This window comes from Varanus komodoensis, unplaced genomic scaffold (assembly GCF_004798865.1).
Source record: "Varanus komodoensis strain SLA01 unplaced genomic scaffold, ASM479886v1 scaffold7_3, whole genome shotgun sequence".
Lineage (NCBI taxonomy): Eukaryota > Metazoa > Chordata > Lepidosauria > Squamata > Varanidae > Varanus > Varanus komodoensis.
In genome coordinates, this window is record NW_025336480.1 from 22,573,704 (window position 1) to 22,601,128 (window position 27,425).

At 43.0% G+C, this 27,425-nt stretch overlaps 1 protein-coding gene across 1 annotated transcript; it reads left to right on the forward strand.

The window, feature by feature from the left end:
• Positions 1–785: 785 nt before the first annotated feature.
• PLEK (pleckstrin) lies at positions 786–26,388 on the forward strand. Its single transcript, XM_044454411.1, has 9 exons — positions 786–885; positions 11,705–11,860; positions 14,495–14,676; positions 16,084–16,175; positions 18,265–18,449; positions 20,095–20,199; positions 23,351–23,434; positions 24,724–24,793; positions 25,709–26,388. The coding sequence occupies exons 1-9, from the start codon at positions 826–828 to the stop codon at positions 25,846–25,848; spliced, it is 1,074 nt and encodes a 357-aa protein (XP_044310346.1). The 5' UTR covers positions 786–825; the 3' UTR covers positions 25,849–26,388.
• Positions 26,389–27,425: the final 1,037 nt, after the last annotated feature.

Genomic DNA, 27,425 nt, shown 5'->3' on the forward strand with positions numbered 1-27,425 from the left:
TGGGCTCATCTAGGGATGGTCCAATTCCTGGACAGAGTGAGGTGGTTGCCTCAGGTGGCAGATGCAGGGAGGGGGCAGCAAGGCACTGGAAGAGAGAGCTGCATGCCACACATCCTTTGCTGCACCCCCTAAATTAGCTGGCTGCTTTCAGGTGCAGTGGAGGACCCCATCCCATGGCCAGTGCTGAGGAAAGTGTCCACCGTCATCCAGCTATTTTTGGTATATGGAATGGGAGGGGGCACCAGCTTGCACTTCACCTCAGGCAGCCAGGTACATTCAGCTGGTCTTGGACTCCATATTCAAATCTGTGAAATGGTCCTGCTGCAATTAATCCATGGTAAGGTCACCTCATAATAAGGTTCCTTTCTGTTTTTTTTTTTTTTTAGCTATTGTTTGGATCAAAAACCCTTCAGCAAGCTGCAACAACACAAGGGCACTTCTTAAAATGTGTGTTTCCATGCATTACTTACTCGTTAACTGAATTTTATTTAACAAGAGAAATGTAAACATTTGAATTAGCTGTTATTTCTTTATTTCTATTGTATGCCCTGTCTTGTCCTGGTGGCTCATAGTAGATAATATTGTTGTTGTTCTTTTTATTTTTTAAATAGACATATGCTTTTTTTAAAAAATCAAAAAGTTCTTAACTTAACATTTGCACTGGGGTTCCTTGTTTCCTTTTTGCGGAAGGGGAAATGAGAATGTTTTCATGTGATTGATCATCACAGGAACTTGTGAAAGTAACAACGGTATAAATGCATCTTGCAAAGCCCTTTCATTGTCAGATGCATTTGGATTCCGTGGGAGCTAAAGATCGATACAAGGATGGAACAAGGGCTTGAGCGAGAACCCAGGCGAATAAGGGAGGGATACTTAGTGAAGAAGGTATGTATATAAATAATGTTGTCTATATGTTTGGCTGAAGAACAATGCTATTTAAAGTGAAGTGGAAAGCAGAACTGACTGTTCTTAACTGGGCATGTGAAACAGCCACTGGGCTGGAGCGTTTATTTAAATAGAATCACCATCAGTCACTGCTGTGCAATGTTTGAAATAGAGTGGCATTTATCCTCTGTGAGCATTCAATGGCAAAAATCCATTTAAACCAGCCATTTAAAACTGTACCTATTTAATACGAAGTTTAGATATGTTAATGCTTGTGTGAAACCCACACCCATTTCATTTTTATCAGCTACTGCCCCCCAAAATATGAGTCTGGATGTGGATTTTTCCTTTCTTCAGCATCATGTGTGTTGCCACTGTGAACTCAGGGATGCCATGACCAGCCACTCCCTGCCTTGCCAGCACATCCTGCATGCAGAATAGTTACAGGATGATAACTCGGAACAATTCCTGGCACTGGATCTCAGTGCCCCATGACATTCTGAGAAACAAATTAGCATAAATTTCCACTTTGCAAATTAGCACTTTGGGCCAGTCACAGACTCTCAGCCCAACCTACCTCACAGGGTTGTTGTTGTGGGGATAAGATGGAGGAGGAGAATGATGTAAGCCTCCTTGAGCCCTTTGTAGGAAAAAGGCAGGATATAAATCGAAAATAAATAAAAATAAAGTGGACTAGATTAAAAAAATCTATTAGGTGGCTCCAAAATTGGCTGCTAAATAGGACACTCACTAAATAGAGTGCTCATCGATGGCACCTTCTAACACTGGAGGGAAGTTGCAAGTGGGGTGCCGCAGAGTTCAGTCCTGGGCCCAGTGCTCTTCAAAATCGTTATTAATGATTTAGATGATGAAGTATGAGGAACGATAATCAAATCTGCAGATGAGACAAAACTGGGTAGAATAGAAAACATCCTAGAATGAAGATCCAGGGTGATCTGGAAAAAATTGAACACTGGGCTGAAAGCAACAGAACGGGATTCAATAGGGACAAGTGCCAAGTCTTCCACCTAGAAAAAAGAAACCAAATGCATCGATACAAGATGGAGAATGTGTGGTTCAACAGAACTGAAAAACAAAAAGACCTCGGAGTAATTGTGGACAACAGGCTAAATATAAGCCAACAATGTGATGCAGCCACAAAAAGGACAAATGCTATTTTGGGATACATTAATAGAAGTATTGCCGTATTTTTCGCTCTGTAAGACGACCTGACCATAAGACGCACCTAGTTTTTAAAGGAGGGATCCATGGAAAGCTTCCTGATAATCACAGGCACATTCCCCATCACTTCCCCATGGGCTTCATTAAAAGACGGGTTGCCATTTGAAAACATAGTGTCCAGTTCTGGGCACCAAGATTTAAGAAAAATGCAGAATGTTTATTGTTGCCCTTCCAGTGGAGGGCAACAAAAATGATCCAGGGTTTGGAAACACTGCCCTGTGAGGACAGACTGAGAGAACTGGGCATGTTCAGCCTTGAAAAGAGAAGTCTGAGCGGGGAGATGATATCCCTCTATACATACCTCAAAGACTGTCACAGAGAAGATGGGCAAGATCGCTTCTCGCTGATACCAGAGTGTTGGACAAACTCAAATTGTGACAGCTCAAATTCAGGCTAGATATCAGGAAAAGTTTCCTCACTGTCAGAGCAACACAACAGTGGGACCAGCTGCCTAGAGAGGTCGTGGGCTCTCACACACTAGAGGCATTAAAAAAGAAACGGGAGCGTCATCTGCATGGGATGGTGTAATGTGGTGTCCTGCAACAGCGGGAGGTTGGACCTGATGGCCTTCACGGCTCCTTCCAATTCTACTACGCTATGATTCAGTGGGGATCAGCATCACTTCCCTTGGTGACTGATGGCCAAACAGAAACATGGTGATGGGAGCAATTTGAACTTGATTTAAATGGGACACAAGTGGTTATTCCCAGGAAATCTACAATGATCCAGGATGAAACTGAACAGAGCTACAGTATTCCCTGTGAACAGAGGGATTAACCTGAGGGCTGAACTACAAGTAACATCGGCAATGCAATTATTAATCTCACCTTGTCCCCTCTGCCCACGTGCATGGAAGAGGGAGAATCAGGTGTGGGTCAAGATCACTTCCTTTCTTAGCAACAATGGTTGTGCAAATTGCCCTCCTTGAATGGTAATTTGCATGGGGGGGCACGCACATTGGCACCAGTGGGAGGTGTCACTCCCCTAACGCTAAGTGGTGGGGTGGAATTCACGGAGACTGTAGCTAAGGATGGGCGACCTAAACCCCCTCTCCCCATGCTCTGCATTGCGATAGCGATCGCACCCCTCCTGTAAGCAGTGCCTGGCATTTAATTTTAAAAATGCACAGCAGGGGCTTTGTCCATATTGTCATGGCATTAGCACTGTGTGTTGTGAGGCCCTGACAGACCCTAAACCTGATAGCATCCGAGGATCCTGTGTTTGTCAGGAACTGCTGGGCTGGAATGAGATGGGATGGGGGCAACTCAGGTAATCCCTGGATTCAGGGTGTGGCTGCAGCTTTGGCTTGATCCTGATTCCCTCTGTGCCCCCAGCTTCACATCTGGGAAAGGAATGAACAAAAGCCTGTTGCTGGGATCAGTTGGCTCAGCCTAACTGGAGAGCCATGTGCACCTGGGGTCCTCCTCTGTTGCCCTCATTCAGCGGAGTGCAAGGTGTGCCAGTGAAAACTCCCCATGTGGGTGAACAGTCTGTCCTTCCTAGAGAAGGGAACAGAAAAGGCTGTGTGTACAGAACCCTGGATGGTGGCCTGTTATTACAAGGGGCAGTGAAATTAAACCAAACGTATTCCTTCAGGCTAATGAGATCCAGGATGTTTAAAAACAACAACGGCAATACACAACATTAGATAAATGGAATGCCCAATTAGCAGAATACCCAAAGGGAATACAGGAAATTCCCTGACCACAAGAACTAAACTGGCTATGGAGGAACCAAAATCCCGTCCTCATAGGCTGAAAAGGACTGCCCCAAACCAAAGCAGAAGCACTGCTGGGGGAAATTCTAAGGGGCTTTACAGCAACAAGCAAGGGCAAAATGTGTGGAGTTCGTTACATCTTTTCCTATAACGGAATCTTTTCATTTTTTTTCCAGTTTGGCCATTTACATTCTGCCTTGCTATGATAAAGTCAGAGTTGAGGCAGCTTACTATAAAAATATTAACTATGAGAATATTAAAATAGATCTACCAATGAACTGAACAGCAATTAAAAACATGCACCCGCATTAGAAACATTGTCATAAAAAGCATAGCAGTAGCAGACTTAAAATGTTATCCTGCTCAGGGAGTTTTCTGGTGAATGATGCAGGATAAAAATCTAATAAAGAAAAAAATAAAGAAAAATTCAAATCCTAAGCAGCAAAACATGGTTGCAGGAAGAAAATAGTCCTGAGGGCCTGATTAAAAATGGGGAAAAGTGGGGGCTTAGTGAACCTATCTCGGATTATGCTATGTTTTGGTGCTACCATGCTGAAGGCTCTGTCTCTTGCTTTTGCCAGTTACATTTCAGGAGAGAATCTCAGAAACTGAGCACAGGTCTTGAGCACATTCATCTAGAAGGAGCCAATTCCTGAACGATGCTGGTGCCAGGCCATTTAGGATTTTCAGGACTGATGCCAGCACCAGAAGCAAATGGGAAACCAATGCAGCTGGAACAAAATTGTCCCTGCACAGCCCATCCTGACAATCCCAAACACAAATCTTGCTTCCACATTGTGAACCAATGAATTGACTTCCAGGGCAGCTCTCCATTTTAGTATTTATTGTTATTTATGATTACATGTATATTCCAGATTTTTCCCACTTGCAAGGAAACCAGGGCAGCTTGCATAATCCTCTTCCTCCACATTTTATCCTCACAATCTTGTGAGGTAAGTTAGGCTGCGAGTCCATGAATGGCCCAGTTGACCATCATGGCTGAGTGGGGTCCAGAGCCCGGATCTCCCAGGTCCCCAGTGCAGCACTCCAACTACTACACGACTCTGGCTCATGCCCAGAGGGCAGGATACAGTAATCCAACCTGGAAATGACCATTAGTGAAATCCTAGGTGTGTCTCCCTTGAAGCAAATCTCACCGATCTCCCAGGCAATCTCAGGCAAGAAGCCTGTTCAGCACTGCAGCTTCAGGCACGAAGGCCCAAGGCTGGAGATGCTTCCAGGTGAGGCAGCTACAGGGAAGTTGCCTGCCCCAAACACAAAATTTACAGAAGATCCAGCTGAATCTTCCTCCATGGCAAAACTTCCCTTGTTTTCTCGCCACTTCTTGCTTCTGTTTTGTTGCCACAACAAGCCCATTCAGGAAAGCAAAGAGAGAATTGCTGCACCATGCCATCCGGAAGCAGACTCCTTCAGCCCTCCACAACCTGGTGAACGCTAGATATGGCTGTCTGGACGACTCTGGGAGGAGCAGGGTTTTTTTAAATTACAAGTTATCTTTTATTTTTTAGCAATCATCTCATTACAGCATGAACATAATCCACTGCACCTCTGGGAGGTGCAGTTCTACACAGTGGCAGGCATGAGATTTGGAGAAGGCTGCTCCAGCTCCAGCTCGTGACAGCGGTTGTGGGAAGGACTTTTTTTTTTTTGAAAATGAGTGTGGTGGTTAAATGGGTTTACGTTGCTGGCAGAATGTGTGTGGCAAGATTCTTTATGTCAGCAAATGGGATAGTTGGGGGAAATGCTTAATTACAGGCATGTGGTGCAACAGACACAAGGAAAAGGAGAAGTAATATTTTAGGGAAGTCCCAAGGAGGAGGCTGCTTCTTAATTTTCTGTTTCTGCCCCTTCTCAGCACCTACTAAAAAAATAGCATTATTCATTTGGCAAGAATATTCTGAGAAGTTTTCTTTGGTTCTGCCATTTGAGGGAAAGAACCTGCTTTAGCCTGTAATGAGACTATATAAGAACCGGTTCATTTTCAACCATCTTAATCTTTCCACTCCACCGCAGAAAATGCAGGAAAATGAAGGTCCACAGAATTAATTCTTCAAATTCATAAGGGGATTACTAGCGATAACTGGGGTAGAATTTTATTTTAGTTATTTTGTTTGGAGAAATGCATCTCTTGCTTTACAGTAAGAATTAACACCAAAGGCGCTAACAGCAAAGTAATGAATGAGAAGCTATAATAAATAGAGAAATTAATGAGAGAGCCGGTAGAATAGGCTTTTTATACGGGCAGCCAACTAAAAACTAAGGACAACACAGCAACAAAACCCTGCCTTGGAGCTGGAGAGAGTGATCAATCCAGCATATACAGACTGGTGACCACCAGATTTTTTGGACTGCAGCTCTCAGCTTTCCTGACCATTGGCTGAAGACTGATGGGAGTTGTTGTCCTGGAGGGTGCCCATAGGTTGGGGAGGGCTGATGCAAAGCCTGCCGAATAGAAGATTCCTTGCCATGTGGTGGAAGGCTGGAGAGGGGCCACTCTGGACAGGGTGTTCAAAAGTATATCTGGTAAAAGAATGGAAAATACATAATAGGAATAAATGGACAGTTTTCACAGTAGAAGCGTTTAAGAAGCAGGATCCCTAAAGATCTGAATTTGGGCCAGTGCTTTTATTTTGTTTAAAAAAGATCTAGAATTAAGGATAAACAGTGAGATGGCCAAGTGAGAGATGTGCCACTTATATAAATCCATGGTGCAATGACATTTGTAGAGGTCTGATTCATGTAAAAATCAGCATGTAGAAAGGGACAACCAGAATGACCAAGAAACAACAAGTCTCCTGTGATGAGCAGTTACAACCCTGGAGGCTTTTTAACTTTGAAAAAAAAAACCTAGGTAAATTATGTAGGTAGGCAAATTATGCATGAAATAAAGAAAGTGAACAGAAAGAATTTTTCTCCTGCTCTTGGAAGACTAAAACCAGGGGTCATCCAATGAAGCTCTCTGGTGGGAGTTTCAGGTCAGGCAAAAGGCAGGCCAGTTTCACATGGTGAAACTATGAAGTTGCTTCCACAGGATGTGGTGAAAACCATCAACAGATGGTATTAAAGGAGAATTTGACAAGTTTGTGGGGGAGAATATTAATGGCTTCTAGTCTTGGCTATATGCCGGAAGTGGCTTGGGAACTGCATGTGGCTCTGTGAGTTTATTCTGTGGCAGCTCTCAAACGTCTGACGTTCACCGTATGTGGTTCTGAGCAAGTCTGGCCACCCCGGCTATATGCCTTCAGCAGGCCTCCAAATGGCAAGGCAAGGAGGAGGAATGGGAAAGGGTTGTTGCACTCACGCTGTGCTCGTGGAAAGCGTCCCACGGGCACCTGGGTGGCTGGTAGGGAAGACAAGAGGCTGGATTAGGTTGTCCTTTGGTCTGATCCTCTAGGACTCTTGTGTTTCTAAGCATGGGAACCCTCAACAAGAAGGACCTCTCCTGCATCCCCTCCAAACATGCCACTGCTCTGCCACTTAATATAGTACAGCTCATTGTGTCAAGTGTAATACATTATTTTCCCTGAGTACAGCCAGACTGATTCTTTTCTTCTGCAAGGACTTCACCTTATCTGATATTAGGTATCTTCACCGAAGAGGATCTAATACCTTACCAAGCTGCCGGATGCTTAGTCTAAACCTATGTGTATCTGCTCAGCACCATGAGCTTTCCAAGGGGGCTTCCATAGTGGTCCATTCTTAGTAAATTTTCCTTTGCAGATCTACTCAGCCATAATGAGTTAAATAGGTTTCTTCCCAGGCAGTTTAATGTGTATAGGACTGTGGCACCAGGCCAGAGTAGGCTTTCCCAACCTGGTGCCCTCAAGATGTTTGGCCTTCACCTCCTAAAAGGTTCAGCCAGCAGGCCAATGGCCAGAAATTCTGGGCACTAGAATCCCAAATGTTTGGAGGGAACTGGGTTGGGGGCTGCTGGACTAGAGATAGATGAGTTAAAGGTGGTTTGAAAGAGGAACTGCTGCTCTGGATTCATGTGCTTGTTTCTCTTCTACCTCTGATAAAACAGGGTTTGAAAGTTTTTGCATCATTTCACAAACCTACACACCTTGTTTGACCAGAAGCAACAACAATAAAAGAACACAGAACAGCACAGCAACAATGCACTCTGAGAAGTTAAGCCAAGCTCTGTCAGTTTCAGGGAATCAGAAGGAAACTCAATTCCTTTCCAAACAACTCCTATCTTTCTTAAAAAATCCTTGTTCATACCAAAGTTTTTGCTTCGTCTGGAATAATTCTTAACAATCGTTCTTATGGCAAACAATGTCTATGGAGAAAACAGAGTCCCAGTGAAATAGGGCAACACACCACAAGTAGCCATAAGGTATTAACATGGGCAGGCATAAGGACAGCGAGTTGGTTCTCAGTGCACAAGGAAGAGAAACTCTGTAGATGCAGGACATCACCCTGAAAGAAATCCTCCGCCTGGCCTTGCTCCAGCATGCAGCGCCCTCAGCAGCACCTGGGGCTCCCCTGGGATCAGCGTGGGGCAGCTACCATTTTAATTTGTCCCACACGTAGCTTCACTCGGGAGCATGACAGCAAGTTAACAAGCTTAGTGCCAGCACTGCTCCCGCTACAGCCCCTGCCAGGTTGACTCAGCAGAGGTCCCCTGGGCTTCAGGCCCTTTGCTAACTCAAAACTGTCCCTAATGGGGACATACCCTCCTCTTTGTGTTGCCCTCAGAGTTATGTCTGCGGTGGGTGAGAATGCAAAGTAGATGAGAAGCAAACCTATATACAAACCCTCTCATAAGAAGAGACCGTATCTGGTCATTTCCCCCAGTACTCAGTACGGAAGAAGAAACGTGCCTGGGCCGTGGCTTAAGGCTGCAGGGAAATTATTTTATTTGCATGTATGTTCCGCTTCTTAACCTCATCTGAGTACAGTTGTTGTCACTCTATATGGAGCTACACTCTCCTGAATTTCAGATATTTAATATAGTAGCAGTTTCTATGGCTTTCAGGAGGGGGCTCTGAAGAATCCTACAGCTCCAGGGATGCTTTCTAGGATTGCTCTCTAACTTACTCTAATTACAAACAATTTCCAGCTTTTGCCTCTTATCAGGGTACCTACTGCTTTTGAAAGACTGATTTCAACCCAAACAGCTGAGCATTCCTATTTTCTTAATATGTTCATAAGCAATTTTCCTGTTCTGTTGGGGGGAAAAAACCCTAACAGCCAGAGCCATAGGAGAAGTTAAGCAACCAAGTTAATTGCTTCATGTTGTATATACAGAACTGTGAAATAACAGGTGACCGCATATGGTGTTCTAATCTAACGCCTCTTCAATTCTGCCATCAGCCCATCTCTCTCCTTTTCTCTTCCCAGCCGATCAAGTATCCTCCTTTATTATATTAAAGAAGGCCAGCTGGAACTGGCTTCAGAGCCTGAGGTATCCTCTTTGGAATGCTGCATTTTCAGAAAAGCAGGCCTGCTCCCTACAAAGGCTCCTTCTTCCCCACTTGCGCCCTGTTCTTCACACCCCTGCATGGATCATTAACATGCACTACATATATAGAGGGATATATTTTAAGACCATCCAATGCTGAATGGCTCCAATTACACTTCCAGTTCTAGGAATAGGCAATGCATTCTAACTAATGTGTTTGTCTCCCCTACACACACACACACACACACACACACACACACACACACACAGGCTGACGGATGAGAGAAGAGGAACAGTCTTGTTGGTCTTGTGGGGAAGACCATTACCGGAGGAGAGCCACAGACCCGTTCCTGACCCCAGGGTCTGTGGCCATTTGCACAGCTGCTTGATGCTGTTTGGATGACCTTCTGGGCCTCTTGCTCTGGGCCTATTGCAGCTATTGGCACCAGGGCAGCAAGAATCTGCCCCCTTTCATTCTTTCATTGTGCTTTCTTGTCTTGCTTTGTTGCCATTTATATTTTCATAGACTTTTAAAGTGTCCGTGGGGAAATGAAATTGCATCAGCAGCAACAGCAGGTGAAGCAGCTACATTAAATTACATCCCATCTTCTTTACATGAACAAAAACGCTTTCAGGGGGTGGTTTCATGGTTTTCATTCCTTTCCCCTCCATTCTGTAAGGTGGAAATGTCTGTCCCAAGGTTCACTTACAGACAGTAAGCGCTTTCAGCTACATTATGCTCGGGGTTTTTTCTGCCCCTGCTCCTTTGCCTTGTCCCTGCCCTGGCTTGACTTCAACCCTTCACACCACTGGAATGCAGCCCCCAAGAGCTTCTTCAGAAATGAGTTTGATCCTCAGGCTGAGCAAAGTTTAGCACCCCACCTTGCTTAGAAAAGTCATGCTGAGTATATTGTGGCTGTGGTCAAGGACTTGCAGCTTCAACCACTTCCATTATTGCTCAGACTTAACACAAGTCCTTCCCCCGTCCACTAGCTGAAACAATTAAGGTTAATTTATCTAGAACTGCAAAAATAGTGCTAAATGTTTCTCTCTTGCATTCTTAGAATGCAATTAAATGCCCAGTGCATTGAATATGCTGCCCAAGCAGCAATCATCACACAACAATCAGGTTTCTTTTTATTAATTTAATAAGACTTTAAAGTTTGTAAAAAAAATTAGGGCCAAGAAGTATCTTTTCTTTGAAAATGCTATTAGCTGAAAATTTTGTTGCCAAAAATGATATTAACACTTGTTGCAAAATGCCTTAGCCTGACTACATTGCCAGAAACAGTGGCCAAACTTACCCTTTTATAACATTGCCTGGAAATCTCATCTCTTTTTAATCTGTTTTCTTTACAACACAATGGTAACAGCAAAAATGATAGAAATGATATTGTATCTAAAGAAACATATTAATATACAGTAATGTCTTCCTTGGTATGGAAAGAATGAGAGAAGCACAATGAGGGGGAAATGATTAACATTTCCATTTTAAATATTTAGGCTAATATAGGCAGTCAATATATCTAAATAAGCTCCCATACAGCTGTGATATTGTAGAATGTAGATATGCTTGAACGTAGCAGGAGCAGTAAGAGCTTCAGTCCATTGACTGGCAGAGAATTGGTGGTGCTTTCCTTTCTGAGCTCTAAGTCTCCTTGCAATGGCAAAGGCTCCCAGTATCCACTCTTACTGTCCATCAGTTCTTCCCCACATCATGGAGTTGGGATTTAAACATGCATGTATATCCACTATTATTGCAGATTTTTCAGGAGTAAGTCATGATGTCCAACCAAAAAGAAGGGCTCTGTGCTCAAGGTATCACCAACATCTAGCAGAGGCAGGTTCTTCTTAGCAAGCCTCTGTATACACAAAATAACAATTCTTGTTCACCTAATCCTAATTTTAAATTCTGCAGAAATAGTACATAGGCAAGCTAAGGGAACTTTCCATGGATTAAGCTGTATAAAGCATTCCAGTTCCTTATGCTGCTCATCTCTGACCCTCTGGATATGTACTTTCCTACATTCCAACAGATTTTATTAACACCTATTATTGGCTTAGCTGTCTGTAAGGAACTAATCAATTCCTCCCACTGCACTGAAGCTTCTTGGAACACCCTTGATGAATCCTTGCAACCCTCACAGAAGTAATAGAGTGCTGTACCTGCATGTTTACCTAGTTCTCTTTCTGAGCAGTAACTCCTGTATATTGATCCACCTGTTTCCATATTCCCATAAGCTGAGAGATCCTCAATCCCTTTATTGATATTCCTGGTATACTGAACCTTATGATCAGTCTGATCATAGATTTAAGGTTATTGCTGTATTTTATACTGTTTTGTAGAATCTGTTTGTAATAAATGGAAAGGCACCGCTTTGTAAAATGCCATCTTTCTGTGCTATTGCATGATCTTCATTATTTGGATGCAGGGTAGCATGTTTAACAGCTGGAAACCAATGTGGGTAGTGCTGTCAGAAGATGCAATTGAATTCTTCAAGAAGAAGACTGACAACAGTCCTAAAGGAATGATTCCTCTAAAGGGAAGCACCCTGACGAGCCCCTGCCAGGATTTTGGTAAAAGAATGGTGAGTAGATAGGTTTTCTGAAGTGCCCTGAATAAAATAGGTCGAACTCAAGAAGAGTTGTGTGGGCTCAGGCCACATGCCTAGATAGTATCTAACTGAGACATTTTGCAAGCACTAATAGTATCATGCTAGGAGGAGCTTGGTTCCGAACTATGCGTAAAAGGTACATATAGCTAAAGATACCTTACCTTGTAGTTGAACAGACATTTGTGCAACCAGTTGCACATCTCACTTGCACCACCATTTGCACAGTGGAAATATCTCCTGGTGTTATCTGAGGTTGTAGAAGAACACCCTCTGTTCTCACAGTGGGCAATCAGAGAGCTGTGAGAAACCTGAAGGCAGAAAATGAATGCAGTAGCATCCTCCCACTCATGTGCGGAGGGCATGCCACCTCTGATACTGGGTGTAATATATAGCCATCAAGACTAGCAAGTGTTGATCGCCTCATCCTCAATGAAAGGGTGAGATATTCATTAGACAGTTTTCACTGTAGGTATGATTTGAGCCCCCTGATGCTGGGAATGATTGAAGGCAAAAGGAGAAGGGGACGGCAGAGGTTGAGGTGGCTGGATGGGGTCACTGGAGAGGTGGGTGTGAGCTTGGGTGTACTCTGGCTGATGGTGGAAGACAGGAGAATATGGAGGAATGTTGTCAATGGGGTTGTGAAGAGTCGGGCACGGCTTTGCGACTGAACAACAAGATGATTTGAACAAGCCATACTGATATGTAAACTGGTATCAGCCCCCCAGGTGTGTGTAGGAGACCAGGAAAGAAGTCCAGGGCAGTTTTGAGAAAACAATGCTGGCCATTTTCTCACAAAGAGTAGAGTGATTTGACACTTGTTCAGAGGGTCACCACAGTATGGAACAGGGTTGTTCTGGAGGTCCAGTGAGTATGTAGAGCTTCTTTAATAGCTCAGTTCAAACTGGTTTTTCATTGTAGTCATGCAAAACAAGAACTGGGCACTGTCCATCTTGTAGTGGGACAGGAGCTCCATCTCTAAATTTTCCTTTTATTTGAGTTATCAATGGACTGTGTGGTGGATGGTACCACCTGTTCTTAGAACAGAAGTAATAATAGCAGTCTGAAAATCTGATTGTTGCTGTACTATGAGACCACTGTACAGGATACCAGCATTCCAAAATCAGCAACCAAACAGAAAATATAGTGGCTTTACAATGTTACAGTTTGATTTGGCTTAGCATTACCATTGCGCTCAGGGTATGATGCCCTTAACTGCACACATTTCCATGTGCTCAAAGTCATGAGGGAAAACTTTCATTCATGCATGGTGCAGAAGCCAGAGTGCAGTGCCCTAAACAACCTTTTTCTTCAAGCCATCTGGACATATGGTGAAAATCCCGCAATGCTACTTGAAAGTTCAGCTCACATCAATTTTAGTTTATACTCCTTCTCCAACACAAAAGGTTTGGTCCAATAATGTCACTGTGCTTCACAAAATGCTGAACAGTCCAGGTTGGGCTGTGCAAAAGACTTTGGTGAGGCACAAACCTGAGGTGAAACTGAGCTGCTTTGGAGGTGTTGAGACTCACATCCAAAGTGAGGGGGTAAAATGGCCAAGTCCTCAGGCCCCATTTCCCAGCACACACACATTAAAGAACACAGCAAATTGCCACAGGGCTGTGAACACAATGGTGGGGGCAGGCCTGAAAATAAAAATAAACCATATACCTACACACATTCATTTATTTATTCATTTATTTATTAAAACATTTTTATTAAAACATTTTATTAAAACATTTAAACATTTTTAAAACATTTCCCCTTGCACCTTCCTTGCACCTCTCTTGATGTTTCCCACATGGGCTGGGGACTGTTCAGTTCAGGCACCATTACTGGAGGACTGATTTAAGTCTAAGACTTCTTGAAACATCTACCATCATGGAATGTTACCTTGACTGAATCCCAGGCACATCTTCCTTGAACTGATGGTCATCTTTTGGCCAAATCTGGTCATATCAACACTTTCTCCCAATCATTGTGAATGTTTGCACTTACAGCTCCTTTGCCCAGCAAGCATCAGGAAAGGGCATCGTCTTATTTTGACTGATCCCCAGTTACATCTAGCACAATAAGACGAGTCTAAGAGTGATTCTTTCCTCCAGTTGGTGTTTGTGGACACTCACTTCTTCTGTTCTTTTGCACTTATCCTCATCTTTGCCAGCATGGTTCACTGTCACCTTTGTCTGATGAAACTGTTTGAAAAAAAAAAAAAACAGCTGCATGGTTCTCTCTTCTTTCAAAAACAGACTTGTAAAGTCTTAGAGGTATTGTCATAACATTGATTAAGATTTTAAGATGTTAGCACAGAATCACATTTTCTGGGCTGTCTTGCCCAAGGCTCAGGAATCTGCCATAGAAATATGGGATCTTCTTAAATATGTGTCTGGGTCTTTAAGGGGTCTTCTTGTAGGTGTACCAAATCTGAGCTGGTTGAATTCTGACTATTGAATTATGCCAGATCAAATTAGCCATCTTCAGACTTTTGTTAGCAAAATCATTTAACTCATTTAGTGCCTGATTAAAATCAATATGACCCGAGCTATGAAACATGCCAATAGTTGGGCAAGAAATAAATGTTAACCATTTTGAAATATCTTACTATTTTAGTTTGTCATCAAACTCACAACTACCAAACAACAAGATCACTTCTTCCAAGCTTCTCACCTTGAAGAGAGAGATGCCTGGGTAAAAGACATCCGAAAGGCCATTAAATGCATCTTAGGAGGACAAAGGTTTTCCAGGAAATCTACAAGGAAGTCTATCAAGCTTCCTACAACAATTAATCTGAGGTTTGTTAAAAGTTCACATTAATTAATTAATTCCAGCTGAAGTAAAGAACTGTTATATGCTGAATTCTATTCTGTTATGCTACTTAAACTTACTCCAACATGGACTTCTTTCAATAGGTGGGACATTTTTGCTCACAAAGAGGGTGATCATGTGAAACATGTAAAATAGCCCTGGCACTCTCTTGTTTGGTTACTGTTCTTTTTCCTTTCTTGAAATCAATATTGGGAGATGCAAATTTGAAGTACAAGTGAGGTGGCCAGGAGTGCGACCTGTTTTTCCTTTCCTCATGTCGCACATTTCTCTGTCACCTGGAAGCCTCCCCAGCTACCTGCACTTCCTGCTCTGGGCTTCAGGTGAAGTCCTGGGAACTGAGGAGACCACAGCATGCCAGAGATACAAATATCAAAGAAAGGTCACTTACACAGCCCTCATGAGGAAATATGCAATACACCCATGAGAAATGCAACAAAATGTTGTTCTCTGAAATTGTTTTTGAAAGCAATTTGTTTTCTATCATGTTGAGTAACTGAAAAATGCTGAAACAGGTTTGACACAATCGATTGCATAGATTACTTTCCCTTTTCATTGTATTAGCTGCCTCTGGCTCATTAGTGAAGGAAAGGCTCGGTATTAGTAGTATACATTCAAAAATTAAAAGGGCCACCAGAAAAGATATGGGCACCAGTTGTGCTTTGTCCTCATTTTCCATAACACTGTGAAGATGTTAAGTGTGTCTCCTGCTTGTCCAGACTTGAATTCTGCAATCTAAAGTATGGCTTGAATGGCAGTCCAGGAGTGCAGTGAAGCAAACCCAGAGCCATTTTACATCATATTGATCTCTGGGCCCTTCTAGGGTGATCATGAATCAGACTCATGGCCCATCTAACACAGTAACTCCCTCTTCCTTGTAGCGGCTCCCCAAAATATCTGACGGAGTCCATACCCTGACCTCATATTTATTAACAGGCATTAGAGAGGTTTTAATATTACATACAAAATATGCATGGCACCCCCAGCTATGCAGAATCAGTAATCTCTTAAAAAAGTGGACCCTTAATCAGCCATTTTGCCCCTGCAGGATTATGGCTTGCTGGTTGATTCTTCTATTGATGTGGAATAGGCGCCTGGGGTAGCTGCCTGGTGCTACAATCAGCAGGCCTTAAAGCCCAAAAGATGGCAGTCCTTTTGTTGTACTTCCAGAAGGAGACTAGCCCCTTCAGACCCATTTTACTCGTACTGTCGTTATTAATGCATTGCATTTACATTCCACCGTTTTCCCCCCTCTTGTGAGGAACCCAAAGTGGCAGTTGTTTAGGGTAGAGGGGTAGGAAAACTGACTAATTATTCTACTTCAGCTTAACATTCTTAATTATTCTCCATCGTTTGCTTTTCTTTTTTGTGCACAGTGCTGTATATCTCTCGATGAAAGACCCTGACAAAGGGATACGAGAAGAAACTCTGGAAAAAGACAAGAAAATTTATAATCATTGTTTTACAGGTAAAGAGCTCTTATTTCTTCATTAAAACCTAACAAAACATTCATAGGAATAAAACGGAGTTGATATGACCACCATGTGGGAAAGTAGTTAAATTATTTCAGGGACTAGCCCAAGTCAGTGCTGAAGTATGAGGTACAAATTTGGAAGGCCATTTCAGTTCTCAAACAGAAAATTAAACTGTGCCACATTCTAAGAAGACCTTGAAAAAATAACTTAAGACATAAAATATGGGATGTGGGTATTGTTGCAACCATCACTGGAAATACCAGAGGAGTAGAAATCTGACTGTTCTGCTTTGAAACAGAAGTATGCCACAAAGAAATAATAGGAGGCATGCTATTCTGGGAAAAGACTGCCAACCTATGTGATTCCAATGTTTTTATGAGACAAGAGACACACCCTTTCAGTCTACTTTTCCAAAGACTCATTAGTTTGCTCTTCCTGAGCTGGCTAGCTTCTAAAAGGGAAGGAAGAGGTGTCAGGCCTTTGTACAATTTATGACCTGGAATCCCCACCTCCTAGCTCAGAACTGGCTTTATGTGTGGAAACAGATTTACCTTAACGTTTTCCTTTATGTTCAACAAGGCCTACAAGGCTGAATTGATCAAAATTCTGCAATTGATTAAAGGGTGTGTGTGTTGCTTTATTAGTCAGAAGAGTTGTCGTTGTTTTAATTAACCATAGCTACTTATACACAATGGCAGAGAGCAAACACCATTTCAGAGGCTGTCACTGTCTGGAAGGAAAGGGGACTGCCCCACTTAAATATCATGCTTGCTGCAAGTATTAGGTGCATTATCTAACAAGTAGTTTGTATTTTTTCCCTCCTTTGAATGATCTGTGTTTTTTCATATGCAAAGGAATGCAGCTTTAATGAATAAATTAACAAAGTACTTGATCAATCAGCTGAAGTGCAAATGAATTGACTAAGGGTTGAATGCAACATGGCTTGAGCGGGTTTGTGCAATGGACCTTCCCCTTGCTCTTGTCTGCACTGGACATGAAGGAGAGACAGATTTATTTTTGGATGGGCCTAGGCAGCCTTAAGCTTCATGTGTGTAAGACGCGTACGAAGTGATAAGGGAGGCTGAGGCAATGAGAAACTCCAAATAACAAGCATCATTCTAATTGATAAAGGTAGGTGCTTCAGCAAATGTTAATTGGTAGAAATAGTGGCGAGCATGCATATTAAGAAGAGCTGCACTGCAGAAAATTACAGCCAACCAAATCAGAGCTTCTGACATCCTTTGTGTGAGAAAGTATATAAATGATATTTATTTATTTTATTTATTTTTCTATTTATATCCTGCCTTTTTCCTACAAAGGGCTCAAGGCAGCTTACATCTCCTCCTCTATCTTATCCCCACAACAACAACCCTGTGAGGTAGCTTGGGCTGAGAGTCTGTGACTGACCAAAGTCACCCAGTTGGCTCCATGGCTGAGCGGGGACTAGAACCCAGGTCGTCTGAGTCCCAGTCCCATGCTCTTAACCACTACGCCACACTGGCTTTTCAAACTCATATGAAAAGTTTGAACAGGGCTCTCTGCAGGTGTGCAGTGCAGGGGACTTTGTTTTGCAAAATAAATCCCCTTTTTCCTCTTACTCCCTTGTTGTGTATGATTGGACTGGCACGCAGAACCCCATTGCGGCCAACAGAACCTCTCTGTGCAAGCCCCAGATATACCCTGAGGTATATGCTAAGCGGAGCAGATTTGGCATGGCATGCAAAGACCTTCTAGGATCATTCATTCCGCCAACAGTTTCCATTTGCTGGTGGGTGGCCAGCATTAGATACAGTCCTACCATTTCTTTACTCATCTATAATATTTACACATAACAATGAATAGTAGGGACTGTATCAAAAAGTGCTCTTTTACTGCCAGAGATTTTTTCCAAGTGGAAGAGGAAGCAAAGCCATTTTCCTTGGGGTACAGGGGCACGCTTTGGAGCAGCTTAGGAAGTGATGGAGGCAGGGTGGCCATTTGCTTAATTACTGCCAGCCCATTAATTCACGTAGCAATTGCTAGTCTACAATGCGTCTTTGCTGCTTGCCCATTGACACACCTTGGCCCATTGTCTTCCACCAGGTACTACCGTCATTGACTGGCTGCTGTCGAACAATTCCACCCGAAACCGCCAAGAGGGTCTCGTGCTGGCATCTGCCCTGTTGAACGAAGGCTATTTTCAGCCCGCTGGGGATATATCCAAGAATGCAGCAGAAGGCTTGTCGGAAACTTCCTTCCTCGACCATGAGGATGCCTTTTATTACTTCGTAAGTGCTGAGAAAGGGTCACTAGAACATTATTTAGAGAGTATAATTTTAGGCTGGCTGCAGGATAAACTTCAAATTGAATGCAGTGCTATCCATGCCACTGCTGTTGATCTTTTCTTTTGTGTGAGTGTTGGATTATACATCCCTGTATCTTTCCAGGGGCCACCCCTGTGGAGTCCCCGCTAAAGCTTTCCTCAGAGGGATTAAGCGACATTGCTCAATGTCAATTAATTACCTTCTAGCCTTGTCAGAGGTGAGATCAGAGCTGAGGCATGGTATATTCAGAGCAAATGAGGTAGTGTAGTTAAGGCAGGGGTATCCAACCTTTTGGCTTCTCTGGGCCACATTCGAAGAAGAAAAATTGTCTTGGGCTGCACATTAAATGCACAAACACGAATGAAAACTGATGAAGGTCTGTGCATAATTTTTGTGATATCTGCCACCACCATGCGTACAAACAGTGAGAACACATATATATTTATGTGACACTGCAACACAATGTTGTTGTCTATTAAGTTCACGCTTAAGAACTGCACAATTGAGTTACCCCAAAAATCGTAAAAGAATCTCAATGTTTTAAGTAAGTTAACAATGTTATGTTGGGCCGCATTCATAGCCATCCTGGGCTGCATGTAGCCCACAGGCCGCAGGTTGGACACCCCTGAGTTAAGGCATTAGACAGGACTTGGGAGATCTGAGTTCATGTCCCCATGCAGAAATGAAGCTTTGCACTGCCTGCGGATTCTCAGCCTTCCTCACAAGGTTGTTGTGAAAATGGAGAGGGAGAGGATTGTGCCTTGGGCGCCTTTGAGGAAAGACTGGATAAAAATGTGGCAAATAAACAAACAAATATGTTTGGGGCAGATTTCATTAAAAAATCTATCCTGCTACATTACATCCTCCTAATTGGGCTGGTCTTACAGTCATATCACAGTTCAACTAGAGTTCTTTATTGTGTCTCAGAGTACAAATGCACTTAGATACAGTGAAATACACTTGCATTGTGTGACTGCCCTTTGTGACTATGCATCAAACAAAGTTAATTTTAAAAATTGTATTTTCAGATCAGTCCTGGCTTTTTTTTTTGGGGGGGGGAGGGTGTTAATAGTTTATCTCTTGCTCATACAAGATGATTTAGCAATTTCTTTCTGAATTAATCTGTGCCTTAGGCTCTTAAGCTAAATGGGCTCCTCAGGGAGTAAGCTTCATTTTACACAGTGGGACTTGGTCTTAAGTAAATATGCATAGGATGTTGTCCTCAGATAATTAATGAATCAATTAGTTAATGAGCCCATTCTCTTTGTACCATCACTACCCAGCCTTTATTTGATGGTAAACCACATCTGTGACCACTTTGGAGGAAGCATGATTCAGCATTCCCCAGTAACAACTCTAAGAACAGGGCAAGCCCGTGTGTCTAGGAAAGCCGTTGCATCACAGGACGGGGCACTCACGCCACTGGAGGCACTCAAGATGCAGCTGGACAGCCATCTGAGAGGGAGGATTTAACCTGGCCTCCCGCACTGAGCAAGGGGTTGGATCTTCTTGGCCCCTTCCAACTCTACTATTCCATGATTCTATGAAACGGGCTGAATTCTTTCACAAAGTAATTAGGAACGTGGTTTTTTCCCATGTCCTACCATAGGCAGACAGTGGCTTTTTCTGTGAAGGAAATTCCAGTGATGATGATGGAGTCTTCAAGGAAGAGTTCAGAGGCATAGTGGTCAAACAGGGATGTCTACTGAAACAGGTCAGTATAGCAATCCCATCTGTTGTCTTGGACCAGAAAGGAAGTCTGTGCTGTGAAAAAGATGAGCCAGTCTACAGTCTTCTTAGGAAGGCCGTGCTCGAGCCTGCCTTGACTTTGCTGGGTGCGTCTGTACAGCAGTCTATGTTCCTAAATGGCAAGAAGCTGCTTCACAGTGTAACAGAGTGCAGTGAAGTAGTGGAAATTCTGGAGTGCCAGCATTTATCCTGGCAGTCCTTCTAGCCACATTTCCAAGGAGAATCCAAAATACAGACACTTCTGCTGATCCATTTGAGCAAAAGCAGCTGAGAGGGAAACCAAAAGCACCCATAAAATATTTTGCAGTATAACAGGGGCAGCTCACAACAAAACGCTGTTCTTGGGGAAATCCACTTTCCTCTGTCAGGACTGCAGCAAAGTTCAGAGGAAGCAGGGGAGCCCGAGGCACGTGGCCGATGACATAATCAGCTCTGCTAATCAAAAAGTCCTGGTGCTTCCACCCTGGGAGCCCTGCTGGGCTACACCGTTGGCACAGTGGCACCACAAAAGCACCAGTCCAGTCCCAGCCTCCGCACACTCTGTGTCTGCCTCTGCAGAACACCTGCAGCACAGAAACTGAGCAGAGAGAGGAGGGGAGGCAAAAGCACCTGCGTATACAGCCAGAAAAAGCTGTCAGATGAGGAAGTGGTGCTTGGATGTGAGAATTCGTGATTCAGATAACTGCACATTCTCTGAGCAGGTCCTTGAAGCTGTATGTGTCAACACGAAGGAGATATGGTACTCTGACCTGGATATGATATTGGATGGAAAACTGAAATAGCAGAGGAATGTCAGTTGTCTCTTTCTGTAGAATGAATTGGGGCGTGTCTCTTGTTGTGGATGGGTGAAGAATGACAACCTTCGGAAGTCTCGTGGTAGTGTGTCAGTGGGGCTGGTATCGCAGGCTGCAGCAGAATTGCAACAAGGGCATCAGGTGCAGGGCGTGTCATTTCCTTCAAAGCTTGTGACTCATTGCGCTTGTCGCTTGCCTCATGCGGTCTTGCACGCAGTCAAGGAGTGACAGGGCCCACTGCGGGTTTTGATCATCACTTTCAAGGCAACAGGCTCAGGAAAGCTGATCAACCATTTGCTGCCTATCTTCCCATATTTTAGAATATTTTGACATTTTAAAATGCTCTGCATTTAAAAAAAAAAACCCAAAGTGGATTACAGTAAATTATAAAGCAATTCATCAAAAAAAGCACAATATTTAGATGAGTTAATGGTTGAGAAAAGTCAGAAACAAGTGGGTTTTTAAGACTTGTCAAAAGCACATGATCATCAGTGCCTGATGTATAGTAAAGGGAGGGTCATTTCATGGTGGGCAGTGCCACCACAGAGAAGGCCCTGTTGCTGTGTTGCTGCCAGAGGGATTCAGGATGTGGCATGGACAAGCAAGGCCTATCCTGGAGTTGGTGGTAGTCTAGCAGGAAACCACAGACAAAGTGCAATTAAAGCATTTGATCTTACATACAAAACGAAACCTCTGTTGCATACAAAAGTGATTCCAAAATAGCTCCCTAGGAGCTTTTTGACTTGCCTCATCAAAACAAGACAAAAATCAAAAACCAAATCACAAGTAAATTTCAAGATTCAAATTTAACTGTTATATACAGTTGGAATTTACACAGAGTTCAAGACAGACCATGTACTAAAATAAATTGAAAATAATTTTAAAAAATCAGTATTGCCTATAAGGTTTTAATGTGGGGGTAATTTTAGGTACCGTATTGCTTAATAAATACAAAATACAATTTCTGCACATCTTAGTTCGTAAAATGTAATCTTGCTTTTATTAACTGTTAACATTAAATAATACTTAGTTGTAACATTATTTGCAAAGTATTTGCAAAGACAAAAAAAAAATGTGAATGATGGCACTGAAGTGCTCATAGCATTTGTAGAGGACACAAACAAGGCCGCCGTGGGTAGCTTTTTCTGCCTGGATCTTAATCTCAGGAGCATCTCCAGTTGTGATGCCTCTTCCAGACCAGTTTGGGGGAAGGGGAGCTGGGCAAGCTTCTCTCGAGGTGTCCTCACACCTCCTGGGCCCCCACCAGGCCACCTCCCTCCAGCAGCTGAGCACCAGCTGCCGCTGGGTGGGCCTGTGAGTGTGAAGGAAAGAGGGGGTGTTAGTGTGAGCCCTGCACCCAGCCATTCTAGTGCTGCTGGTGTTTGGTAAGGCTGCCCCCTTGCACCCCACATGTGGTGGGGCAGCTGGACACTGAACTGGCAGCAAGAGAATATGTGCTTTACGAACCCAACCATGCACAAGACTGGCTTCTAGATCTACAGTGACATGTGCTGGACGAATTCCCCCTTCAGATATTCTTCATGTATTTTTCTACTTTTTAATAATTTCGAGAGATCCTGCAGTTTACCCAGAAGCAAGCCTGAAAGCAAAGAGGGCATCCGAGAAAGGAGTATGATATCCTGGGGTTCTTGGGGAACCTTTCTGCACACTATCAGGTTGTAGCAGGACAGACAACAGTTAAGAAATGCTTTGATGATAATTTGTTTGAGGTTGAATTAAAAGTGAGGTGTTTCCCCCCATTTTCCTTTCAAGAAGGAATCCTTGGCCTTTAAAAAAAATGCATGTCTAGGGACAATGGCTTTTGGAGGTCAATTATAACCACCTTGGGAATTTTATTGAAAGGTATCATGTCAGTCCAACCTATAAATAAAATCAAAGAACTGGTAGATTCTGGGATGTGCTGAGGCAGCAAACTCCATCCATGAGGGCAGTTTGGCTCCAGCAAAACCAATGGCAGATTTTATTTATGTATTTAAAACTTTTGTGTACTGTCCCATCACAGATGTCTTGGAATGGTTTACAAGAAAACCAATAAAATAGGATAAAGAGATCAAAGTAGAACAGCATCCAATAATAAATATAATAAATACAATATTATAATATAATGTTATAATATAATAAATATAAAACCACAAATTAAGACAATTAACAATTAATGGGAAAATAAAAAGGTGCTTGGATATATGGGTCGGAGATAACAGTGTTGCCCCTTGGTGGCAGTATAGGTCAGTGGCATTCTGACTTCCTTTCTGGAAGAGCAGACCATTCAATTCAATTCATTCATTCATTCAATTCATTTAGGGGCACCGGAGAAAAAACTGGAAAGTCCGGAAGTTTGTGCTCAGAGAGGACCCTGCCTACGTGCACTACTACGATCCTGCTGGGGTAAGCCCTTCTATCGGAGGTTGTTCTAAAGATCATTGAGAATGAAACAGCCCTCCAAAAATGTATGGCTGACATGATTTGCTAGTGTGAACTGAGTTTCGTTCTTTGCAACCATCCTCTTGACCAGAAATGTCTTTCAGACTGTATATCCAAGTTCATTGTGTCAGTCTTCAGTCAGTACTGGAGACATCCCGCAGCACTGAAAGTGGCATGATAGGGGTCCCACTCTAGCATTCACACCCATCCCACTGGTTTCGTAAGTTTTTTAGCACTTCAAACATCAAAGCAACCTGTTCAACTAGAGACTACAGCAGGACAAAAATAGAAGCGCACATACAGCACGAGCAGGGCTGGCCTGCTCTATTTTACTGCATAAAGTGGAACAGAAAATGGCACCTCCGCACCCCCATACCACCTGCTAAAGGTCTGTAGAACCCAAAGAAGCCAAGTAGTATTGAGGTAGAAAATTCTACGAACGGCTCTCCTGCTCCTTGGCAGTAAAACTGTAACAATACATTAAATAACTATGTATTGGATGCCTCTTCATGGAACCCAACCGAAACTTGCTTGAGGGAAAGGCCTTACTTTGTCTAATGGTGGGACCAACCCTCAGCAGGGCAATGATAACTTTTATCATATGACCCTAAGTTTCTTGGAGACATTGTCTGTCCATTGCTCTGGGCAGGCTGGGAATAGGCTGCTCCCAGCCACTTCCTTACACACAGAGCAGACCGAGGGGTTTCATATGGCTCCAAGCTTTTCTAGACTAAGCCCGTTCTTTCTGAAGCAACCTGGCTGGTGGCTCATGGATGCACAGTGGCTTTTGTTTTGTGCATGTTGATTTGCATGTTCCAAAACCGGGCACCTATTTCAGAGGGAGTTTCAGTACTTTTATGCAGTATGTCCCTCCTGCTTATGTCTTGTTCTGCTGTGCTAACAGTGTTTTTCTTCCATCTGTCATGTCACTTCACTACTAGTGATGCAGTTATAACACTGAGTTCTGATGTTATGTGTCAGGAAAAAAAAATCTGTTCACTTTCTCCGTATGGTTCAAAATTATTTATATAACCCTTGGGACAAACCTCCTCACCCTTTGTCTTCCTTCTAAATTAAAGGGCCCCCAGCTCTTCAGCAGTTCCTCACTGTTTTCCTCACAACTTGTGTGAACACACACACACACACTGCCAACATCACATCCATTTCACTAGTTCTGATGCAACATTTAAAATAGTTTGAAAAGCTGAGCTTTTCACCAAGGTCAAGATGGTTTTGTTTGGAATTCCTTTCAGGGAGAGGAGCCACTTGGAGCTATTCACTTAAGAGGTTGTGTGGTAACTGCAGTGGAAGATACACCAGATGGTAAGTGCTAAAGAGGGGCACATGGACTGTCATATTATTTATGCATCTGTAAATAATCTTAATTTATTCAAGGGTTGAAAGAAAATGGTCAGACATGGCTATTTTGTTAATGCAAGCAGTGAGGCTCCTCCTGCCATTATTACCAGGCCATCATGCCAGTTTATCATCAGATTTTGCTGCTAGAGGTGAGGAATTGTATCTGATGGTGGCATTGCACCAGCTGAAAGCACTTCTTGTGCATGGAGGAGCATATATTTGTTTACTATCCCTACTGATTATAACTTGTATACCCCAGAAAAAGCTGCTGTGGATATGGCACAGAGCATTGCAGTACGCAAAGGAATCAACACAAATTCAGTGCCTTGCCTTTCCCATCAGAAACACTTTCGGATGGCCATGCTGGCTGAGAATTGAAGGGACTGCAGTGCAGTGCAGCGAAGCTGGTGGAGGCAGGGTTGGAGGAGGCTGCTCTCCTGGATGTGGTTTACTGCTAAGCAAAAATGTCTTGGGGGACTTGGGCTGCTGTTTGAGATCTTGGTGTTATTTCAAGATCTGTTTGACCAGAAACAGCAAAGAGTATGTGAACATTAAGTACAACAACTATGCTGTTGCAACCGTTTTAAAAATTCTTAACATATATCCAGACACGATCTTGCATGAACACTGGGGAAAACATGAAGTTGAGGCTGGTGTCAGTTATGGGTAATATCTATGTCAGATCTACTTAGAATAGAACCATTGGAATGGATGGGAGTTAAAGTATACCAACACTGAGTACAGCCCATGGATGCAACCATCTTTGTGTTCCACAGATGTTTTTAACACTCATGTAATAATGGATGGAATGGTTTATTCTGAGGCAGAGGTCCTGAAAAAGTCTTCAACGTCCTTCATTCACTGTCTTTTATCCCTCAGGCAAGAAAAATGAAGTGGGAGGGAACTTGTTTGAAATCATTACTGCAAACGAGGTGCACTTCATCCTGCAGGCGGCCACGGCTGCAGAACGCACAGAATGGATCAAGGCCATTCAGACTGTCTCCAGGACTGGAAAATGAAAATGATGGATCGTGGCACAGCAGTGGACAACTAGTGGTCCTCCGCATGGCAATGCTGGCTCAAGCTGATCGGAGTTGCAGTCCAGCAACATCTGGAGAGACCCTGGTGGCCCACATCCCATGCAGCAAAAGGAAGTGTTTTATGTTCCCAGGGATTTTTCACCAGGCAGCTCTTTGTAACTTTGCTTATATACATGAATATCAGGGTGGGTGGAATCTTTCTTTGGGAATATTTATCATGCTTGTCTCCTAACGACCATCTGTAACTGCCCATTATCTAAAATAGAATAATTTAGTATAATCAATCTGTGATGCACACATTTCTTACTTCTTACCACTTAGATAAGGGGAGCTGCTTTGAGGCAGAAGCATGAATAAGCGTTAGGCCAGGCTTATGATTTCTGTATATGATGGTAGTGAACAAATGTTTGGTTTCTAAAAGTTGTCTTGTATTTGTATCGACTATCCTCATCTTCAGGCACTTCATATTCACCTGTAAAAGACCCTACTCAAATAAACAGAGTTCTGTTTGTGCCAAAAGAGATGAAGAAGCATCTGAGCCACGTCTAACTGTATTATTGAAATACAGATCTGGGGGAAAAAAAACCAGACTTCCTTTTTCTGCCTGTGTGTTTTTTTGATGAACTCCTGAGTAGCATAACGGTGATGGCTGTGCATGTTTTAAAATCATCAGAATTACCGTCACTGCTAAAATAGGTCACAGTCTTCACTTCTAGATATTCTCAGTATACTATAAATAATTCAGGCTTTGCAAGGTTAAGACACAATTCTAATTCTGCAGTGCTTTCCTGCACAATTGTGGCAGTGCTCACTTGTGCTTCTTGTCCTCACTGACAAGTTCAACAAAAGTAACTCTTGGAACAAACTTCCCCAACATTTTTGTTGGACTACAACACCCATCTTTCCTAGCATGGCAGCCAGTTAGGGAAAGCTGTTTTGGAACTTCTGCCAATTTAATTTAGATTCTGTTTACCACCAACTTTTCTAAACACACACACACACTCACACACACACACGTTCTGGCAGCACTTAATGCTGGATAGTCTGCTGTGACTAAGAATGGGGTTGTTTTATACAAAGAAAGCATAGTAACGCAACATTTAGATTCAGAGGCAATGAATGTGGGCTGGAGGCATTTTGCTTTAAAAGCGCCAAGTCAGTTTAACTAGGCCCTTGTTGGAGAAGGTGAATGTGCTTTAACTACAAGTACCGTTTAAAACTGTGTGTGTGTGCAAATATTTGAAGGAAGAATATAAGATACGGCTGCATGCTTCTGTCATGGAGGAGGCAGATGCAGCTTGCCTCTTGGTTGCAGTAGAAGGGGAAAGACAAGGAAAAACAAATTGGCCTAAATTTCAAGACACCAAGCAGATGAGCCAGACAAGTGGTTGTTGATATAACGCTTTGGCTGGGTTCACACATCATGGCAAGCAGCTCTGTGTGGTTTCCATGGTCCATGGTTTTTTGCCTGGATATTTTTGCCAGACATTCAAGTGGTTTCTACACTGGTGTAGTTCCCACCATCCTTGCTCAGTCCTCCTGCTTTTGCCATGCAT